At 43.1% G+C, this 22334-nt stretch overlaps 1 protein-coding gene across 1 annotated transcript; it reads left to right on the top strand.

The window, feature by feature from the left end:
* Positions 1 to 300: 300 nt before the first annotated feature.
* On the top strand, positions 301 to 21766 carry LOC133447290 (zinc finger protein 420-like). The gene is made up of 4 exons (XM_061725925.1): positions 301 to 388; positions 1073 to 1171; positions 11201 to 11295; positions 18730 to 21766. Exons 3-4 carry the CDS (start codon positions 11227 to 11229, stop codon positions 20173 to 20175), a joined length of 1515 nt encoding a protein of 504 aa, XP_061581909.1. The 5' UTR covers positions 301 to 388; positions 1073 to 1171; positions 11201 to 11226; the 3' UTR covers positions 20176 to 21766.
* The last annotated feature ends 568 nt before the right edge of the window (positions 21767 to 22334 follow it).

Here is a 22334-nt window from a genome sequence, read left to right as displayed (position 1 = left end):
TATAGAATACAAAGATTAGTAATTGCCGGTGATTACAGCTGGAGGTGTCCTGTGAACAGTTTTAGAGGCTTCTCTTTTACTATTGCGGTCTATGGGAAAAAAGCTTTCTGGGCCCCATGGGATTTTTTGTTGCAGTACCGCGGCTGGCCACTGGAAAAAATCGGCGTGCCTGCTGAGCGCGAGACTGGGGGCCTGGTGCGCATGCGCCGTGCAGCAGCCACTAGGTGCGCATGCGCCGTGCAGCAGCCACTAGGTGCGCATGCGCCGTGCAGCAGCCACTAGGTGCGCATGCGCCGTGCAGCTCTCTGAGCTCCATCTCCAGGACCAGCTGATGAAACGACTGAGCTCGTTTCTCGACCCCATCGGCAGCACCGCTCGACGTTTGAGGGTAAGTATTAATGTTATTGGAAAATAATAGTTCTGCAACTTGTTTTTGGTACATTTTGTTCTAACGTATGACGACGTTTAGTTGGTGTAAAGATGGAGTTATCTCTTATTCATGCGGGGGAAGGGAAGTCCAGGTTCGCCTGTATCTAACGGTCTTTCTCATTAGATAGTTGTCTTGAATGATATAGTATACCGTTATTCACCTACATAGGGTGTAAACACCGTAAATGGGTGAATCCTGCTGTATTTGGCTGCAGGAGCTGCATGAGTCTGGTGTTGCCTCTCGTTTTTCTAACAGCTTCTCTTCAATCAGCTTCACACTAATACTGGTCTCCATTTTCATGGAAGTTTCTTTGTGTTTTGTGAGTGTAGTTTGTGTCCAGGTAGCGGGTGTAGTCTCTGCAGCAGCTGAAGTGGTATCACTAAGTCCCTGTCTCGGACATGAGACAGGGACTGTCCTGAGCTGCAACAAGCAACTTCCCTGCAGTGGCTGTTTCTCACTCACTCACTTACTCTTTTATTCTTCTGCGGATCAATGTCTCATATTTGTATTTCTCCTGTTTGAAATGAGGGATTGTATTGGAAGCAGGTGTGGTGCTGGCTTGGATGTGCAGAAGTCCCTGGTGTTTGACCTTAGAGCCCGTGTCTTTGCTGGAGTCTCACCATCCTCTGTTTCTACCTCCAGCACTAAAAAACAAGCAGAAGATACGATCCAAGATTCAGCTTGTTTTGAGGCTTCCACCCCTCTGTCACTCCCTACATCATCACTGATTGAAGAAATCAGGTTAGTGACACTACAGTTATTATATGACAGACCCTTACCCATCCTCTATAGCTTTAAGTGCTCCCCCTATATATATATATATATATATATATATATATATATATATATATATATATATATATATATATATATATAAAATTAGGGGTGTAACAATATATCGTGCCACGAAATGTCTTGGGTTATTAATATTAATCTATTGTGTTGACTAGTAACGCACATCCGACCGCGCATCGACCTGCGGACCAAAATCTTCCTCCGCTCAGAAGAAACTAGTACCGTTTTGCGGTCCCATTTTGAGCTCTGAACTTTTACTTATGTAAGGCTGGTGTAGAGTTAAGCCTTACCTTATGAAATTAAACCTTTTTGGGGTCGTGAGTAGGATAAACACGGGGACAACTTCTGCTGAGTTCCAGTGTACTTTAATGTGCCTCAACAGTGTAGGATTTTTAGAACATCAACACAGCACCTAGTGCCGTACTGTGGCGTATCACTCCGCCCAATCTAAAACAGACTAATCACTACAGATAAACTGACTAGTGTCATTATAGTCCCTGATTTACATCAGAATATAAAGAATGTATTTATAAAATAATGAACCCTGAATTACCAAAATAACCTTAACAAAAATAAATCTCCTGTTACACTTATAAGGTGAGCATGAATCAATCTCTTTTATGATGTAAAATTGTATGTATTTATTTACCGTATTTTCACGACCATATGGCGCACTGTGTGGAAAGGCGCACCCTCAGTTTTGTGTGTCATTTTTGGTTTTAAAACACACATACGGCGCACCGACCCAAAAGGCGCCGTCTACAGAGACGGAGCTGCACACACGCGTTGCAAAACACACACGCGCTAAAAATAGAGCAGAAGCAAAACTTAGTTTGATATTTTATTTTACTTTTCACATCAATCAAACCCTTCAAAGGTTCATATTCTGTTTCTGCATTAAAGAATTAAAAAAAAACACCGGGGCGCTGCACATAAACCTGTCTCAGCCACCAGCCCTTTTCATTTCACTCTGGCTGGAAAAGTCTGTTTAGGCAACGCTTTTCTTTTAAAAATCACCATCGGCGGCAGTTTCTGTCCATCAGCGTGGCAGGCAAGCACAAGAGTAAATAAACTTTTCATACCCCGTTGTGCTGCGGATCCCGACCGCGGCGGTCCCGGGTCCCGGGACCCGGGACCCGCTCCGCTCCCCCCCGCGCTGGACCGGGTCTGCTCCCCGTCTGCCCCCCCGCGCTTGTCCCGCTCACACACACGCGCGCTGTCGGGGAGCCGGTACCTGGTTGTATCCGACAGGCGCTCCGCTCCGCTAATTCAGCTGCGCCAGTCCGAATTTCCAGACCTGTCTCAGCTTCTTGATCATCATCCCTTCATCCAGCCACCCCTTTTCGTTCGTCCTTATAATGACTCCGGCTGGAAACGTCTTATGCAAAGTTTTTCTTTTAAAAATCACCATACAGTTTCTGTCCATCAGCGTGGCAGTCAAGCACCACATAAACGAGAATGTGTGTGTGTGTCGCGCCGCGAAATACACACACGCGCATGTCGGGATCCGGTACCGGGTTTGTAACCGACAGATTTGGCTGCAAATTTCGGAGGGTGAAGCTGATCTGACCTGAGACGTACCCCAGAAATCCCTTCTCCCAAAGCGGCCGGGAACCAGGTCGATCGGACCCCGCTTGGGGAACCAGGAAGTCGGGCTGCAGCAGCGCGCATCACCGCGGCTTTAACCGGGGAACTTGACCGGTTCCGACCGGCCGGGACCGGAGGGTATATTATAGTAAAGGGTAGAGTAGAAAACATACCAATAACACTGATAAATATATATGCACCTCCAGAGAGCGATAAAAAATTCTTCAAATCCTTGTTTGATGTCATAGCTGTTGAAGCAGAGGGAATCTTAATATGTGGAGGAGATTTGAATGTTGTAATGGATCATAATATGGACACGACAAGTCTAAAAAGGAATAAAGGGCAGTTAACAAGATTTATAAACATATCAATGGAAGAGATGGGGATGGTAAATGTATGGAGAAGTCTCCATCCTCTGGATAATGATTTTACACATTATTCAGCTGCACATAAAGTTCACTCACGGATAGATTACTTCCTGGTGAATCAGAGTGACCAATACAGAGTGAAAGAATGTGAGATCGGGGGGGCAGATGTATCAGACCATAACCCTCTCTACTTGAAAATCAACATAAACAACAGGAAAAGACACAGTGTGGAGACTCAATGTAGGAATATTGAATAATGAACAAAGAAAAGAGAAAGTAAAAATAGAATTGAAAAGATACATTGAGGAAAATAACAATGGAGAGGTGGATCCGACGATATTGTGGGATGCCATGAAGGCTGTCATTAGGGGGCAACTTATAGCTGAAACAGCACACGTAAAAAGGGTTAAATTAGAGGCATACAAGAAATATACAGATAGTCTGAGGGAATTGGAACAGGAATACCAGAATACAAATGATGTGAAGACGTATCAACAGATCAAGACACTGAAAACAAAGATAAATGACTTGCTATTGGAGGAAGTTGAAAAAAATAATAAGTTTCTGAAGCAGAAGTATTATGAAGCAGGCTCGAAGGCCACTAAATTATTAGCCAAACGAATACGAAAACAACAAGCGCTGAGCAACATATGTAAAATTAGAGATCCGTATACAAATGAGTTAACCCACAACCCAGAGGAGATAGAGAAGATCTTTCACAGATATTATGAAGAACTATATATACAGCCCGACTCTGCGGATGAAGAGGAAATGAGTGTTTCTAGAGTCATTGGATATGCCATCGATCGGTAAGACTCAAAACGATAGACTAACGGCAGATATCACCAAGGAAGAAGTAATTGATGCAATACGAGAGTTAAAAAACAATAAATCACCGCGCAGTGATGGTTACCCTGCAGAGTGGTACAAAATGTTTAAGGATGAGCTCACACCACTGCTCCTGGCTTCTTTTAATTGGACACTTAAAAATAACAAAATACCACCATCCTGGGCTGAAGCAATTATTACAGTCATCCACAAACAAGGGAGAGATAAAGAGCTCTGTACGAATTACCGACCAATCTCATTACTAAATGTGGATTATAAAATATACACAACAATTATTTCAAAACGATTGAATACTTTTATAACAGAAATCATAGAAGAAGATCAGACTGGATTTATAAGTGGGCGGCAAACGCAGGATAATATCAGAAGAACTTTCCATATAGTAGACGAAGCACAACAGAAAAAACAAAGCACTATCTTAGTAAGTATTGATGCGGAGAAAGCGTTTGATTGCGTAATTTGGAGATTTTTATATCAAGTTCTAGAACGATTTGGATTTAACAGTGCATCAGTACAATGCATAAAGACTCTATATCAACAACCCAATGCCAGAATTAAAATAAATGGAAGTCTGACTGATAAAATTAAGTTGCAGAGATCTACTAGACAAGGTTGTTGCCTGTCACCCACTCTGTTCGCGCTTTTTGTGGAACCGTTGGCACAAGCAGTTCGTCAGAACGAAGAACTGGAGGGTGTCATGGTGAACGGAACAGAACATAAAATAGGACTTTTTGCTGATGATGTCATAGCCTTCTTAGGGCAGCCGGATAGATCACTCCCAGTATTGATGACACTTTTGGAAACTTATAGGCACCTCTCAGGATATAAAATCAATATTTCTAAAACTCAGATATTGTCACTTAATTACACTCCATCAAAAGAAATCCGGGATACATATCAACTTAATTGGGACCTAAAGAAAATAAAATATCTGGGGGTCAGCATCCCCAAAGGATTGTCAAAATTATATGAGGAAAATTATGACAAAATAAGCCAGGAGATACAAAAAGATATTGGAAGATGGGCCACTTTACCACTGGATTTTAACTCGAGGATTGAAATAATCAAAATGAACGTGCTGCATAGACTCCTCTATTTATTCCATTCTCTACCTATAGAGGTCCCTCAAACCCAGTTTGTGACCTGGAACAGAACAATATCAAGGTTTATTTGGGTAGGTAAAAAACCTAGAATTAGATTTGAAACTCCAGCTGCCAAAAGAAAGAGGGGGAATGGGTCTACCAAGGCTGAAGGAATACTACTTTGCAGCCCAGCTGAGATATCTATTATGTTGGTGTAAACCAGAATACACAGCAAAGTGGAAGAAATGGAAAAAGAATTCGGAGGATACCCAATTCAGAATGTGATAGGAGATAAGGAAACGTATCATAAAATAAAAAATAAAATTGACTCAATTACACTTTTCACTCTGGAATTATGGTACAGAATAATTAAACGGTATGGCATAGACAAGGATATTCATCTGTTAAAGTGGGTTGCATCTGACAGTAATTTCAAGCCTGCCATGTATGACAGGGGATTCAAACAGTGGGAAATTAAGGGAATTACAGCTTGGTGCACTCTAGAGAAAGATGGGGAGCTGGACAGTTTTCAGAACATGAGAATCAAATATGATCTAGAGGTACACGAATTCTACAGATACTTACAGCTAAGAGATTATTACAGGAAGGAAATCAAGATGGATCCCTCTATGGAAGTGAATGGTGTGATACAAGCAGTGATTAATATTTACAAGGACACCAAATGTAAAATAATATCAACAATGTACCAAAAACTGACAATGAACAAGAATACGACTGACTATGTAAGAGAAAAGTGGGAGTCAGACCTTAATATAAACATTTCCGACCAAGATTGGCTAAATATGTGGAAAATACATCAAACATCCACCAATTCGCGGATATGGAGGGAGTTTTCTTGGAAAAACTTGATCAGATACGTCATAACACCCAAGGTCAAGGGTAAATATTTGAATGTGAACCTTCCCTGCTGGAGAGAATGTGGAGCAGTAAGCCTAGATCATGCTCATGTATTTTGGAAATGTGATAAGGTACAACTGTTTTGGAAGATGGTACATAAAACTCTGCAAGAGGTGTTAAGGTATGAGATCCCTATGTGCAGTAAGGTACTCTATTTGTGTAATTTTACAGACGAAAGTGTGCATGCAGGGGATAGGTACCTAGTAAAAATATTGTTAATAGCGGGTAAAAAGCTATCACAAGGAAATGGGGTAGAGTGGACTCTCCGAATCAGGAACAATGGATGGAGATAATAGAGGAAATCTATGTAATGGAAAAACTGACACATCGTTTAAGACTGCAAGAAATGCAGCTGGAGGACAAATGGCTGAAGTGGACATCTTTCAAGACCTGGTACAGCGACAAAGACTGTTGAAGGATCACCAGATACAGAGGACGAAACAGGGAACCAACAGATGACCATGTAGGAATGCTACTCCCAACAGGACTTTAATTTGTTTTTTGTTTTTTTTTGTTTTCTTGTGTGGCTGTTTGTTTTTTGTTTTTGTATTGTGCAAAATGTGAAAAATCAATAAAAAACAAAGTTAAAAAAAAAAAAAAAAGATTCCTTGGCCCGGTTTCACAGACGAGGCTTAAGCCTAGTCTCGGACTAAAATGCTGTTTGAGCTGGCCTAACTGTAAGTCACTTGCACAGACATATCTTAAAATAGTCATAAATTTAGTCTGTTCTGGATTAAACAAAGCCAATTGCAAGAGGGTGGATTAGAGCTACTCTAGGACTAAATTGAAGTTTATATTAATCCTGCAAAGAGGCAGGTTTAACTTCGGTTTAGTACTGTTTGTGAAAGGGAGCACAGATGGTTTGGGAGCATGGAGTATTTGGAATATCTAAATGAAGACCAATATTCGCTACAGAGGCCAGCCAGACAAATACTTGTGGATTGGAGTAATCCATTGAATCATTTTAATGAAATAACTTTCCGAGACCGCTTTCGTAGGTACAAAGAAGATGTACTGGAGATAATTACTTTGCTTGAGCCTAGACTTTCCTCCATGTCTCAAAGAGGAAGGCCTGTACCCAGTTCTCTCCAAGTTCTGATCACTTTGAGATTCTTGGCATCTGGAACCTTTCATCGTGAAACTGGTGATTTGTGTGGTGTCAGTGAAGCAACAGTGTGTAGAATAGTTCACAATGTCTGCAGTGCCATTTGTGAACTGAGAAATCTGTACATTAAGTTCCCTGATGCTGCTGAGCAAGCCAACTATAAAGTGCGATTCTACGAATATGGGAACTTCCCCGGAGTGATTGGCTGTATAGATGGATGTCATGTTGAAATCAAGTGTCCATCAACTCCTGATGCTGAGGAGTAAAGGAACCGTAAGAACTGGGTTTCCACCAATGTTCAGGCTGTATGCAGTCCAAATTTAGAGTTTTCAAACATTGTTGCCCGTTGGAAAGGAGCAACACATGATTCAAGGATTTTTCACAACTCTTCATTGTGTGCTCAGTTTGAGAGAGGGCAACATAGTGGAATACTACTTGGTGACAGTGGATATGCTCAGAGTTCCTATTTATTCACGCCTTGGCCACATCCCACAACAACTGAGCAGCAAAGATACAACAGAGCTCATATTCACACTAAAGGCGGGAATATACTCTACGCAGGTGGCTGCGTATCCTGCGTACCCTGCGAACGTGTCTGTTCATGCTCCACTGCGTACGTCGCGTACCACCCGAGTAGAGCCTGTCATACCGATGGTGACCGATAGGGGGCAGTAAGCAGAGCAACAGTTGGAAAAGCTACTTATATTAAGTAGCAGAAGTAGTAGCAGCAGCAGCGGTAGCAGATTAGAAAAACGAACACTTTTACAGGACAATATTGGATGATGTAGGAGATTATAACATCGTGTGAATGTGTTTGAATGTGTATGAATGTTGGTGGTGGTCGGAGGGGCCGTTTGGCGCGATATGGCATCCACGCTCCCGTCAGTCTGCAGGGCAGCTGCGGCTACAAACGGAGCCACCACCGGGGAGGATGTGTGTGAATGAATAATGATCTCTGTAAAGCTCTGGGTGCCTAGAAAGAAGCTAAAGAAAACCACAACATTATTATTATTATTATTATTACTCTTTTTTTAATGTGTATTACTTATTTATATTACTGTTTTACCCCCTTCCCTGTATGTGTGTGTACTTCTGCTACGTGAGTTTCCCCGTTGAGGGAGTAATAAAGGACTATTTTATCTTATCTTATTATTGCTTATTATTAAAAATGGATAGTCTTTCCAGACTAATTTATCCAGCATTCTCCTTACCCATCTCAACAAGAATGACGAAACAATAAATCCAGTTAATTTTAGGTTCATATGGAGAAGTAGATGTCAATATAAGAAAGATTAACATGGTAAAAAAATGTATTGTTCCTAATATGATTCCAAGTCATTCATTTGCAAGTCATTCAATAGTATTTTTATTGAAAAACAGAGTATTTAAAATAAAATAAGTCCCGTCAATTGACTCCCGGCTCCCGGCTCCGCTTCCTCCCGGCTCCGGGAGGCACCGAGGCTCGGCGCGTACCTCCGCCGGGGCTCGGCCGCCGGGGCTCCGCGGCCGGGGCTAGGCGGCCGGGGCTCGGCCACCGGGGCTCGGCCACCGGGGCTCGGCGGCCGGGGCTCGGCCACCGGGGCTCGGCCGCCGGGGGTTGTCCGGGGCTCGGCGGCCGGGGCTCGGCGGCCGGGGCTCGCCATCCGCGGTACTCCCGGGGACTCTAGTCCCGCAGCACCAGTGAGTATTTTGACCGGAGAGATTATAAAATACCGGACTTCGGCATATTTTACCGGACAACGGAAACCCTGGGGGGAAGTTAAATATTGCATAAATATATGCACGGGGAACTTTCTCCAGGGGAGAGCAGCATAGTCGTGCCAGCTGGGATCAGACCGGGAACAGCGATACTAGCGGCCAGAGCGAGAACTGCAGGTCGCGTACGCGTTCAGTGTCTTTTTGAGAACGTGCACGTCGACGCGTCAAATGTACGCAGGATACGCAGGATACGCGAGACGTGACGTCACGCGTATCCTGCGTCTCGCGTACGCGTTCTGAACTGCAAGTATAAACGCGGCTTAAAGGGATGGTTGAGCGTATGTTTGGAGTGTGGAAAAATCGATTCCAGTGTTTACGCAATACACTTCGATTTGAGCCAAGAAGATGCTGCAAGGTGATCATTGCTACAGCTGTGTTGCACAACTACCTGAAGCAGCATAATTGTCCTGACCCTCCAATGGAAGACCATAATGATCCAGATGTGCCCATGCCGGTGGTGGAAAATAACCAACGAGGACTTGCACTCAGAGCTGCTTTCACATTGCAGCACTTCAGTTAGAAAAAAGATAAATTTAACCATGGAATGTATAGAATAATTTCCTCTGGGAAAAGAACACTGTTAGATACAAAAATTCACATGGTCCTTGGAATGAAATAAAGATAAACACAGACAGGGGAATAATCATGTACAGAAGGAGGTAACCAATTTACTTTCTATGGTATATTTACCATTTGTGCTCAGTTCTTCATGTCCACTGTCCAAATGGTCATCATCTGGTATACCATCCAGAGGTTGCTGGTCCTCTATTATTCCAGTCAACAAATCAGCCAATTCCTCGGTCTTGTCTTTACTTGGTGGGGGTCCACCACCAGTAGTAAATCTGTCTCTTCTGGCCTCTGCATTCCTTTTTTTCAAATCTAATTTGATGTTCTTCCACAGAGTCTATGAAGGCAGATACCATTCAATATAAACAATGTCCCAAAACTATATCACATCTGTGATATACAGATCATAATAGACATGTCTCACTTGCAGTTGCTGTACTGCTCTTGTGGTTACATTTTCATTTGAATTGAATTCACTGCAAATGGCAGCCCAAGCACTCCTCTTCTTGTTCAATAGCAGCACTATGACCTTTACTTTCAATAACAGCATGATTTCCCACAATTTGTTTAAGTAGTTTTTTCATACTCAGTATAGTTTTTTGAGCGTGTTCTTTTAGCTTCAGCCATGTTTGGTGTCAAAATTCCATCCAGCAAAACTGTCCTCAATTCCATTCCAGGTTTTTATGAGCACCATTAGGCTAACAGACTGTGCTCCCACTTAAGCTAATGAGGTGTTCTCATTTAAGCTTACTCCAGGACTTCACAGTCTGGGACTAACTAAGACAAATGTAAGCCACGCTCATGCAAGCCACTTAAATGACCTAGCTTTACTAGTCTGACTTAGGCCTACTCCTGGCTTGATATAAGCCTTGTCTGTGAAACCGAGCCCTTGTTTTTTTTAAGCAGCTCAATGTAAAACAATGAACCATATGCATCATAAACATTGTACAAGAAGTGCATTGGTCAGTTACATTTTCCATGTAATTATGTCTAACCTCATATGGAGGAAAATAAAAGGCTAAAAAAATATCCCCTTCTCCTCAGTGGGATCAAAACAGGGGGATAAAAAAAATAAAATGCACATGTAACAGCAGCGAGTGTAACTCAACCTATAAAGTGCAGTTAGGCTATAATAAGCTAATACTTCAGATTCTTTGGAACAGATCTCTCTTTGCTCATCTAATGTATCCAGGTGAGGAACCTCCTTCCCTCACATCTATCCAGCGGTGTCTGCTTTTCACGGGGGGGCGGCTGCGCATCGGTCGTGTGTTTGGCTGCTAGTGGTATTTGAGACTCGACGTTTTAATGTTTGCAGTAACTATCACCTTTGTTCATTGTTCAGCCCATTTAAGGCAACCAGCCATCCAGTAGGGGAGTCCCCAACAAACTGGACACAAACTACTGAGGGATGAGCCGGTTCCACGTTAGTCCTATCAATAATATGTACATGTATACACATCAGTCATTGAAAATATTGCTTAGTATAAAGTTTAGCATTAAAATGGTTGAAATAACGTCTTGATTTTGCCGTTTTAAATGACTATAACAATGACAGCGCAGATCCTTAACTAAAATCTCCCCTTAACTCTTACGTTGAATGTTTTTAAACCTGTTGACGTCCATGTCCCATCCATGTCTACGGGTTTTGTCATGGTTTTTGTATTCACGTCCTATTTTATTTTGAAGTCCCATGGCCGTGTGTTTACGCTTTGTCTTGAATGGATGCTTTTCTTTATTGCAGGTAGTTTTCCAAAGATTACACCCACAATGAAGGGAGTTCATTCACCAAGCAAGGCCTCACAGCAGGTTCTTGCTAAGGAGGACAACCCAAGACGGGTAATTATCATGCTTGTTTGGCTGTTTTTCTGTGACTGGAATTTTGTTCTTTCTTTTTTAATTTTACTGTGAAAGATTGTAGTAATAGGACAGCTTCAACGATGTCATACAAAGTATTCTGCTGGTTGTGGAACCAGGATGCCTAATGAAAATAACGGGCCCAGCTGCTGGTGACTCACGTTTGGGACATTGTCCCATAAAGAACCACCTCCACATGACAGATTGCCCTCGTAATTATCTAGGCTTCTTCTCAGGAGCAAAAATCTTTTATTTTTTTCTCCTGAGAAGCACATTACGGCCTGTTTCCTATCTCACTTCTTTGACATCACAATGAGGCTCACTTTAAGCTGTCTTTGCATCTGATTATATTTATTTCAGTTTTTGTCAGATAATTTCTTTAATCACATAAGAAAAAGCTTGTTAAGTTGTTCAGCATCATAATGTAATTCTCAAGTATATTTTACATTCATTTTAATAACAGCATTTAACGTTTTATTCAATCTAAAATAAAACTCAGTTTCCACTAGTTTTTGTGGTACTATAACTTAGTTTAGCAGTTTATTTCCAGATCTGTGGGCTACTTTCAGAGAATGTTCTATGAACACGTCATTTTGGATTATTATTAGGGCTCGAGCACTGACAGTGAAGGTCCTATTGTATCCGTAGGAATTGTTGTTTATGAATCAGGTGTGATGATGCAAGGAAACATCTAAAACATGCAGGACAGGTTTTCCCGAGGACCAGGGTTAGCGACCCTACTGTAAACTATCATGTATTGTCCTAGTGGCTTTTCAGCTTTACTCAGAGGCTGTAAATCTCCAATGTGGTCCATTATCAGTGTGTCTACCTGTTACTGGGAAATCAACCCCCTGAAGGTGAAAGTTTGGGGCTGTTGGGTCTTCTTGCTCTTTCCTGATGACTTTGTTTGATTGTCAAGGACTCGCAGATATTTTCTCACACGGATGCTTTAACTCCACATGACGTTTCAAATGTGAAGTTGACGAAGCAGATGCTCAGACTTGTTTTCTCAGCGCAGGTGGACATAATTTGTACAGAAAGGTTAGATTTTTACCGTCTGACTCTTTTGGGAGACGGTGTGTAAAATTCCTGCAGATAATGATAAGCGGATCATCATCTGACGGCTCGCTGACGCTGCGTCTGCATCGTCTCTCTCTTCACTGGTCATGTAAAGACTGCCCCGGGCTCGGGCCGCCGTTGCCATGGAGATGGTGCCCGTTGCTATGCTAGTGTGTGCACTGCATTGTGGGTAATGTAGTGTGAAGTCGTCGTCTCGTGGATTATTTTAAATGCGCGCCGCTCGCTGATGAAATGAGAAGGATTATTCCGTAATAATTGGACCTACACAGTGAAGCTGAAACTCACATAATGTGAACAGTTCAAATTCCAGTTAGTGATCTGCAGAATGAACAAGTTCACGTTCAAGTTCTTTATTTGCAAACATTTGTATGTACAATTTTTTTGCATGTTTGTCGTGCTTAAATGTTTCAGATCATCAAGAAAATTTAGATATTAGACAAAGATAACACAAATAAACATAAAATTAAGCTTTTTATTGTTAAGGGGAAATGAAAATCCAAACCTACATGGCCGTGTGTGAAAAAGTGATTGCCCCCTAACCCTAATAACTGGTTGGGCCCTTAGCAGCAACAACTGCAATCAAGCGTTAGCGATAACTGGCAATGAGTCATTTCCAGCTGTGGAGGAATTTTGGCCCACTCATCTTTGCAGAATTGCTGTAATTCAGCCACTTTGGAGGGTTTTTGAGCATGAACCTCCTTTTTAAGATCATGCCACAGCATCTCAATGGGATTCAGGTCGGGACTTTGACTAGGCCACTCCAAAGTCTTCATTTAGTTTTCTGAAGCCATTCAGAGGTGGACTTGCTGGTGTGATTTGGATCATTGTCCTGCTGCAGAACCCAAGTGCGCTTCTGCTTGAGGTCACCAACAGATGGCCGGACATTCTCCTTCAGGATGTTTTGGTAGACAGCAGAATTCATAGTTCCATTTACCACAGCAAGTCTTCCAGGTCCTGAAGCAACAGAACAGCCCCAGACCATCACACCACCACCACCACCACCATGTTTTACTGTTGCTATGATGTTCCTTTTCTGAAATGCCGTGTTACTTTTACGCCAGATGTAATGGGACATGCACCTTCCAAAAAGTTCAACTTTTGTTTTTTCAGTTCACAAAGTATTTTCCCAAAAGTTTTGGCGATCATCAAGATGTTTTATGGCGAAACTGAAACGAGCCTTTATGTTCTTTTTGCTCAGCAGTTGTTTTGGTCTTGGAACTCTGCCATGCACCCATTTTTGCCCCGTCTCTTTCTTATTGTGGAGTCATGAACAATCACCTTAATTTAGGCAAGTGAGGCCTGCAGGTCTTTGGATGTTGTTCTGGGTCTTTTGTGACTCTTGGATGAGTCGTCGCTGATCTTGGGGTAATTTTGGTCGGCCGGCCTCCTGGGAAGGTTCACCAATCTTCCATGTTTTCTCCATTTGTGGATAAAGGCTCTCACTGTGGTTCGCTGGAGTCCCAAAGCTTTAGAAATGGCTTTGTAACCTTTTCCAGACTGATAGATCTCAATTACTTTGTTTCTCATTTGTTCCTGAATGTCTTTGGATCGCAGCATGATGTCTAGCTCTTGAGGATTTTTGGTCTACTTCCCTTTGTCAGGCAGGTCCTATTTAAGTGGTTTCTTGATTGAGAACATGTGTGGCAGTAATCAGGCCTGGGTGTGGCTAGAGAAATTGAAATCAGCTTTCCAAAGATGTGATAAACCACAGTTAATTTATGTTTTAAAAGGGGAGGGCAATCACTTTTTCACACAGGGCTATGTAGGTTTGGATTTTTTTTCCCCTTAATAATAAAAACCTCCATTTAAAAACTGCATTTTGTGTTTACTAGTGTTATCTTTGTCTAATATTTAAATTTGTTTGAGAACCTGATACATTTAAAGGTATAGTCTGTAATCGTATTCAAAAACATTTGTTATACTGGGTGAAATGGTCCGTAGGGTACGGCGTAGGTTACGCGGCGACGCGCACCATTCTGTGTTGGTGTAACGCGGAACCATAAATCAGCCTTCAGTGTGTGCTCTGTGTGCTGTTCTGGACTCTTCTCTGTTGTGCTCATTTTGCTGGGACGTCGGGTCCCTCCGCCGAGACACAACTTTTGCGGTATGCGTTCATTGTTGTGTCTAAAAATTAGTGGGCGACCGATAATCGGCCGTGGCCGATTATCGAATTCGATATTCATAATTTTATTAATAATCGATATCGGCCCCCCCCAAAAAAAATCGGAAAAATTTAAATTTTTATTATACATTTTTTTCCATTAAATTACAGGCTTTTCTCGCTCTCTCGTCTCTCCTTCTCTGAGACATAAAACAAGCGCACCCTGTTACACACGTCAGTCACGTGCTGTCGTGTCTGCATTATCATTGGCCCCGACCAGCTGCAGGTGTCAGCGCTGCTGTCCGGGACCGCCGCTCGCTTTAACTTTCCCAAACTCGGCCTGTTTGCGCCATGAGCTCATCCGCGCGGTTGTTACGCGACTCTTTTCAAAGCAAACCGGTTTAGTAAAGACAGGAGGGGATGTTTTCTCCTCGCACGGCTCCGGAGAGCGGAGGAGCCGCTCACCGCGACACGCGCAGCCCAGCATTTAGGCTGATTTATGGTTCTGCGTTACACCAACGCAGAGCTACGGCGTAAGCGCGCGTCGCCGCCTACCCTACGCCGTAGGCTACGCCGTATGGTACGGCGTAGGTTCTGCGTAGATTTAACGAGGAACCATAATTCAGGCTTTTTTTTTTTCCAGAGCTGAGAAACGTCACCTAGTGTTGCTTAAATGTGGCCACATGAAATCATTCACTATCATCAAAACAAAGTCAAACAAGACGACACGGCGTCATATTTATAACAATAAATGAAAGTGATGCAAAGTAAAGGAGGAGAGGATGAAACATTGCAGTCCCTGCACCTACAATTTAATATAAAGGTGCTCCAAGGGGCCTCTCCTGCTCAGAGCAGCTCATCCTGGTAAAACCTGGTAAAACCAGGACCAGAACATGCATTTTTGGACATTTACTCCACAATAAATAAATAAACAATAATATTATGAACCTGAGGGTTTGACTTGTGGTGTTCTTTGACTTATTGTTTACACTTTACACAGTTTGAGTTACAGTATGAAGATTCCTCTTATTTAAGTTCTCCCATGCAGCTTTGTTTTTATTTATCATTATTGAGGAATGCTGGTGTAAAGAAGAGGGATGGGGGGGGGGGGGGATTGCATCTAATGTGATCATTTACTGAAATACTGCATTTTCTTTTGGTATTAAGAATGTTCTAGTTAAAGCAATAAATTGCTCACCATTCATTTAAATGAATTCTTGTATTGAAATTTGTTTTCTCCCAAAAAGGTAAAAAAGGGTAATAATCGTATCGGCTGATATCGGCTATCGGTCTTTTTGATTTCCCCCTAATCGGTGATCGAAATAATCGAAAAAAAGGCTGATCGGTCGGACACTACTAAAAATGATGCGCAGTGCCCACCCAATCAGAAACCGTACAGATATTCTGTGATATTTTTTTTATATTTATAAAAAAATAAAATTATAAAAAAACAAAGGATCCCCATAACTTTGATTTGGTGGGCAGGGCGCACGTTTGGGTGGGCACAGCCCACCCCTGCCTCCCCCTAAAACTGGCCTCGCTTACAGGTGAATGAGACATGGGGTAGTTTTGTTGAAAATGCGCTGTCCAAAATGTCCTGGGAAACTCGACTCCTGCAAATGCGCGTTCCCCAAAGTTTGTGAGGGCATGGCTTTGGACGGACTTTCAAATCTTGCTAGCTCTCCAACATCACGGACTGTACCTTTTAAGACAGTATACAAGCTTTACAGGCTTACTTACAGGCCTCTGGAGAAACAGGGCACAGAAAAAACATAGGATTCCATTGACTCCTTGTTTATAATGGAGCCAAGGAAATTCACAGCACCACTTCTCTTGATCTTAAGGTTTTGTTGCTGAGATGCTGTTCTACAATCACTTTTGGGCTAACATGGTTGGGTTCCTGCCTGTCTGCCTGCCTGCACTTCTTCACTTGTGTCTGTCTCCACATATTTCTCCTATGAAATATGAAAATAGATTGTTCATTCCTTCCTTTCCTTATAAACAAACCAAAATCACCTAACCATTTACAACATATTAACCTACCTGCACTACAGTGCTTTCCCCTGCCTCTCTCTGAGTTTGAGCCTGCGGTGTAAGTCCACCATTACAGATAGTGAATTAACAGCAGAGGGAAAATGTGCTTTCCATACTCTATACAACACACATAACCAGAGGTGGGTAGTACTCAGTTACATTTGCTTGAGTAAGGTTTTGGATAAATTGTGCTTTTAAGAGTAGTTTCAATGCAAAGTTCTTTTTACTTTTACTGGAGTGATTGTTCTAAAGTAACAATACTAAAAGCCTTTTCCTGGCAGTCGTGTGTGTGTGTGTGTGTGTGTGTGTGTGTGTGTGTGGGGGGGGGGTATTATAGTGTTGGTTCTCTCCATCTCTCTCTCTCTCTCACTATTTTTATATTTAACATTTTAGCTAGCTAGCGACAATAGCGTATAAAGTAACGTTGAGTAATATTTGGCTACTCATCTCCGCACAGCCTACCTGCAATACAGCAGTGCTGATGCTTTTTTGTCCCGCCGCAAAAATGGATTTTAAACTGAGCTGCCGTCTCCTCTTCATTTCTGCTGCGCCGCGTCTTGGCTGTCTCTGTGAAGGCGGATTTATGGTTCTACGTTAAATTGACGCAGAATCTACGCCGTAGGGTTACGGCGTACCGTACATTGTGTGTTGCCGCGTACCCTACGCCGTATGCTCTGCGTCGATTTAACGCGGAACCATAAATCAGCCTTGAGCAGCGGGGAGGAGGGGGAGCGGGGCTGCCGTGCCATTTTCGCATCGCCTTTGCACAGGGTATCTTGATGATTTGCAATTACAGGCTGAGCCTACCGTTAGTTTTGAAACTGTAAAGAGTGGGGGGGACAAAAACATGATCTTGAAAAGTGGGGGGGACTTGTCCCTTGCTCACAGGAAAGAACCTGAGCGGCAGCACTTGATTGAAACTGTAAAATAGCCTTTTTCCTGTAAAATAGCCTTTTTCCATCTCCGTAATATTGCAAAGATTAGGAAAATCCTCTCGCAGAGTGATGCAGAAAAACTAGTTCATGCGTTTGTATCTTCTAGACTAGATTACTGTAATGTGTTGTTAGCAGGATGTCCAAGTAATTTGCTGAATAGGCTCCAGCTGATTCAGAATGCAGCAGCACGAGTGCTGACAGGAATCAGCAGGAGAGACCACGTCACTCCAGTGTTAGCGTCGCTCCATTGGTTACCCGTAAAATTCAGAATCCAATTTAAAATTTTATTACTTGCGTATAAAGCCCAAAACGGCTTAGCTCCGCATTATTTGCAAGACCTGATAGTGCCTTATGTTCCTGTCAGAGCTCTCCGTTCTCAGAGTGCAGGTTTACTTGTAGTTCCTAGAGTATCCAAATGTAGATTTGGAGGGCGGGCGTTCTGCTATCAGGCACCACTACTATGGAACCAACTTCCAATCTGGGTTAAGGGGGCTGACACCACCTCCACCTTTAAAACTAAACTTAAAACCTTTCTGTTTTGTAAAGCCTATAGTAAATGTTTAGTAAACCTCTAGCTGGTGTTGGTAAATCTCTAGGTAGTGTAAACTTTAGTGTGTCAGTCGCTCCTGTAGTTTCTTGTGCTGGCCCCCCCTTCTCCTCCCTTTTCTCTCTTTTGTCCATGTTGCAGCATCCTTTGCCGGACACCGGAACCTGCAGCGTGGGAGTGAGGGGGGCAGGGTAACAGCCCGGGCAGGCGGGGGAGAAGGTTTGTCCGTCAAGACTCCTCTCCTTGGCCCTGCCCCTTTTCAACCCTTCCCCGACCCTGCACCCCAACCTGGGACTTGATGATTGGGCCGGAGCTTCGGGAGCTGCGTGCTGGCCTGCGGTCCCCACCCCTGGTCATCCCGTTGCTGCTTCCACCTGCCTGCTGTGCTGTTGCCGTCCCTGACCCACCAGTCTGGCCCTCGGCAGGAGGGTCCCCTCTTACGAGCCTGGTCCTGCTCAAGGTTTCTTCCCTCCTAAAGGGGAGTTTTTCCTTGCCACTGTTTGGCTTAAGGTTTTTCTCCCTCTAGGGGAGTTTTTACCTGCCATTGTTTATGTAATAACTGCTCGGGGGTCATGTTCTGGGTATGGGTCTCTGGAAAGCGTCTAGAGACAACTCTGTTGTATTAGACGCTATATAAATAAAATTGAAAATTGAATTGAAAACTGAAAAGGCTTTTGATAATGCATCCAAGATAATGTAAGTAATCTTCTCTGTTACAGAATCATAAAGGAAGACCCAAAAGACACTGCTGTGATGATTGCAAGCAAGTCTTCACCACTTCAGCAAACCTGAAGATCCATAAGAGAACTCACACTGGTGATAAACCGTACAGATGTGAGCAGTGTGGAGCAGCTTTTGCCCAAAAAAGTCACCTAAAGCGACACCAGCTTATTCACTCTGGAGAAAAGCCTTACAGATGTGAGCAGTGCGTAGTACGTTTTGCGCAGCAAAGTTCTCTAATGAGTCACCAACGTATTCACACTGGAGAAAAGCCTTACAGATGTGAGCAGTGTGGAGTACGTTTTGCGCAGCAAAGTTCTCTAATGAGTCACCAACGTATTCACACTGGAGAAAAGCCTTATAGATGTGATCAGTGTGGAGCGGCTTTTGCCCGGAAAAGTCACCTGAAGCAACACCAACTTATTCACTCTGGAGAAAAGCCTTACAGCTGTGATCAGTGTGGAGCGGCTTTTGCCCAAAAAAGTCACCTAAAGAGTCACCAACGTATTCACACTGGAGACGAGCCTTACAGCTGTGATCAGTGTGGAGCGGCTTTTGCCTGGAAAAGTGCCCTAAAGCAACACCAGCTTATTCACTCTGGAGAAAAGCCTTACAGCTGTGATCAGTGTGGAGTGGCTTTTGCTCGACAAAGTTCTCTAAAGAGTCACCAGCTTATTCACTCTGGATTCAAGCCTTACAGATGTGATCAGTGTGGAGCGGCTTTCACTCGACAAAGTTCTCTAACGAGTCACCAACGTATTCACACTGGAGAAAAGCCTTACAGATGTGAGCAGTGTGGAACGGCTTTTACCCAACAAGGTCCTCTAAAGCAACACCAGCGTATTCACTCTGGATTCAAGCCTTACAGATGTGATCAGTGTGGAGCGGCTTTTGCCCACCAAAGTTCTCTAACGAGTCACCAACGTATTCACACTGGAGACAAGCCTTACAGCTGTGAGCAGTGTGGAGCGGCTTTTGCCCAAAAAAGTCACCTAAAGCAACACCAGCTTATTCACTCTGGAGACAAGCCTTACAGCTGTGATCAATGTGGAGCGGCTTTTGCCCAAAAAAGTCACCTAAAGCAACACCAGCTTATTCACTCTGGAGACAAGCCTTACAGCTGTGATCAGTGTGGAGCGGCTTTTGCCCACCAAAGTTCTCTAACGAAGCACCTACGTATTCATACTGGAGAAAAGCCTTACAGCTGTGAGCAGTGTGGAGCGGCTTTTGCCCAACAAAGTTCTCTAACGAGTCACCAACGTATTCACACTGGAGAAAAGCCTTACAGATGTGAGCAGTGTGGAGCGGCTTTTGCCCAACAAAGTAACTTAAAGCAACACCGGCTTATTCACTCTGGATTCAAGCCTCACAGATGTGAGCAGTGTGGAGCAGCTTTTGCCACATCAAGTCTTCTAAGGCGACATCAAAGTATTCACACTGGATAAAAAGTGTACATCGCTGATCAGTACTGATATCATTTATTTTTAAAGTTCAGTTAAAATGCACCAGTTTAGTTAATTTAGTTACCAGGAAACTGGACCATATTACACTGGTCATGAAATCGCTACACTGGCTTCCAGTGAGTCAAAGGATAGAGTTTAAAATCATACTCAGGGCTGTACGTTTACTTTTTTGAATGGTAGCACTGGTGCTAGCAAGTTAAAAATTTTAGTAGCACAAATAAAAATTTACTAGCACACCCGGATGGACAGTTAGTTAACCTGTTTATTGTGAAATCCATGTTATATTCATCAGAACTTCATTTACATGTTGAACAGCAAATAAACCGGTTCAGTCCATGCTGATCTTAATGAGATCTTGTTCTTAAACTTGAGACGCAAACTGCGGCCACTCCTTTTATAATTTGGTCGCCTGGCACGTTTAGATGAGGAAAGCCAATGGACTGCAGAATTTGTTGGGTCGAATGTTTCTAATGGACATCACTCAGTGCTGATCCGCATGAGATCCTCTGTGGTGGAGACATGAACGCTGCTCCGGACAGAATTTTTAATTCTGTTCTGAACGGAGAAACCTCTCTCGCATTGGGCAGAGGATGAAAAGGGCTGGATGGATGAAGGGATGATGATAATAGAGTGGCTGAGCCAGGTCTATGTAAGGTGACCTGGTGGTTTTTTCCACACATCACCATCGCTGCTGATCTGTGACTTTATGCGCGCCCATCTCACAGACAATGTAAAAAAAGAAGTGAAAAATATGAACACGGTGCTAGCTGTAATTCCGGGAGGTCTGACGAAGGAATTCCAGCCGCTGGACGCTGGTGTGAACCGGTGTTCTGCCAATTTCTGCTGCTTTGCCAAAAAATGCTACCTAAAGGTTTTCTACCTTTTGTAGAGCTACAATTTTACTGTGATTTACTCCCTAACCCACTTCCTTTCACCCCCAAGTGGTCCTTGTCGCTTGCCAAGCCGTCATTGTAAATAAGAATGTTCTTAATGACCTGCCTGGTTAAATAAAGGCGAATGACTAAATTAATATCAAATAAAGCCATAGAATTGTTGTTTTTTTTCTCTTTATCGTATAATGTTCAATTTCAATTCAATTTATTTATTTATTTGATGAGGGACAGTGCACATCATTATGCGTTTTAAAAATAAAGGCAGATGCACCCAAATGTAGCCTATTGGCTAATTCCCATTGGCAGTCCCCCCCGGCTAGGATATAAAAACAGGCAAGTTAAGAGCAATACAGTGTTCAGTTAAAAAATACAATAGCACAATAATATAACCAATACAACAATAATACAACAACCAACCACATAACACATTTCACAGTATTTTACATTCACAAAGTGTAATGCATTCATGTCATGGGTAAGTGTATTTTGAAGGATCAAATACTCAACATCCCATATTATCCATTTTACATAGTGCAAGAAATGATGCAAACTTTGAAAATCGTCTGTCCGCATGCGCAGAACCAAAAAGTAGCATTTCTCGGCAGGTAGCAGAAATTGGCAGAACACCGGCCGTTCAAAGTGAAGCCTGATTTATGGTTCCGCGTTAAATCGACGCAGATTACACCGTAGGGTACGCGGCGAAGCGCACTGTGCGTGCGCGTCCCCGCATACCCTACGGCGTAGACTCTGCGTTGGTGTAACGCGGAACCATAAATTAGCCTTAAGGCTGCGAGCGGCGTGGAAGCGATGGATGACTGAGGGAGAACACAGTTTCACCAAGAGTGGAAAGCAGCGCCGGGGCAAGTTATGCCACAGTTTGCAGATGGATGGTTGAGTGGGCTACGTGTCCGCTGGGACTATTTTGCGAGCTTTCGCAAAAGCCGGCAAGTCCGAGGCGCCGCACGGCACGGAAAGTGACTCTGACAGCGATGAAATTCGGACTGGCACAGCTGATTTAGCGGAGCTCTTTAATGCAGACACAGAGGATGAGGACTTCGATGAGTTTGATTAATGTAAAAACTGAAATAAAGTAGCCTACAATCAAACAAAGTTTTGCTCTCCCTCTATTTTTAAATACGCACACTTGTGTGCTTGTGTGTGTGTTCTGCGGCGCGCGTGTGTGTAGACGGCTCCTTTGCGGTCGGTGCGCCGTGTGTTTTTTAAATACAGAAATGACACAAAACTGAG

Source organism: Cololabis saira, chromosome 7 (genome assembly GCF_033807715.1).
Source record: "Cololabis saira isolate AMF1-May2022 chromosome 7, fColSai1.1, whole genome shotgun sequence".
NCBI lineage: Eukaryota > Metazoa > Chordata > Actinopteri > Beloniformes > Belonidae > Cololabis > Cololabis saira.
This window is presented reverse-complemented; position numbering and strand designations above follow the sequence as displayed.

What these genes read in the sequence shown, in the direction of transcription:
- LOC133447290 (XM_061725925.1), top strand. Translation starts at nt 11,227, where the DNA reads ATGAAGGGAGTTCATTCACCAAGCAAGGCCTCACAGCAGGTTCTTGCT. An exon ending in AGGAGGACAACCCAAGACGG is followed by an intron (nt 11,296 to 18,729) that starts GTAATTATCATG and finishes TCTCTGTTACAG; the next exon opens with AATCATAAAGGAAGACCCAA.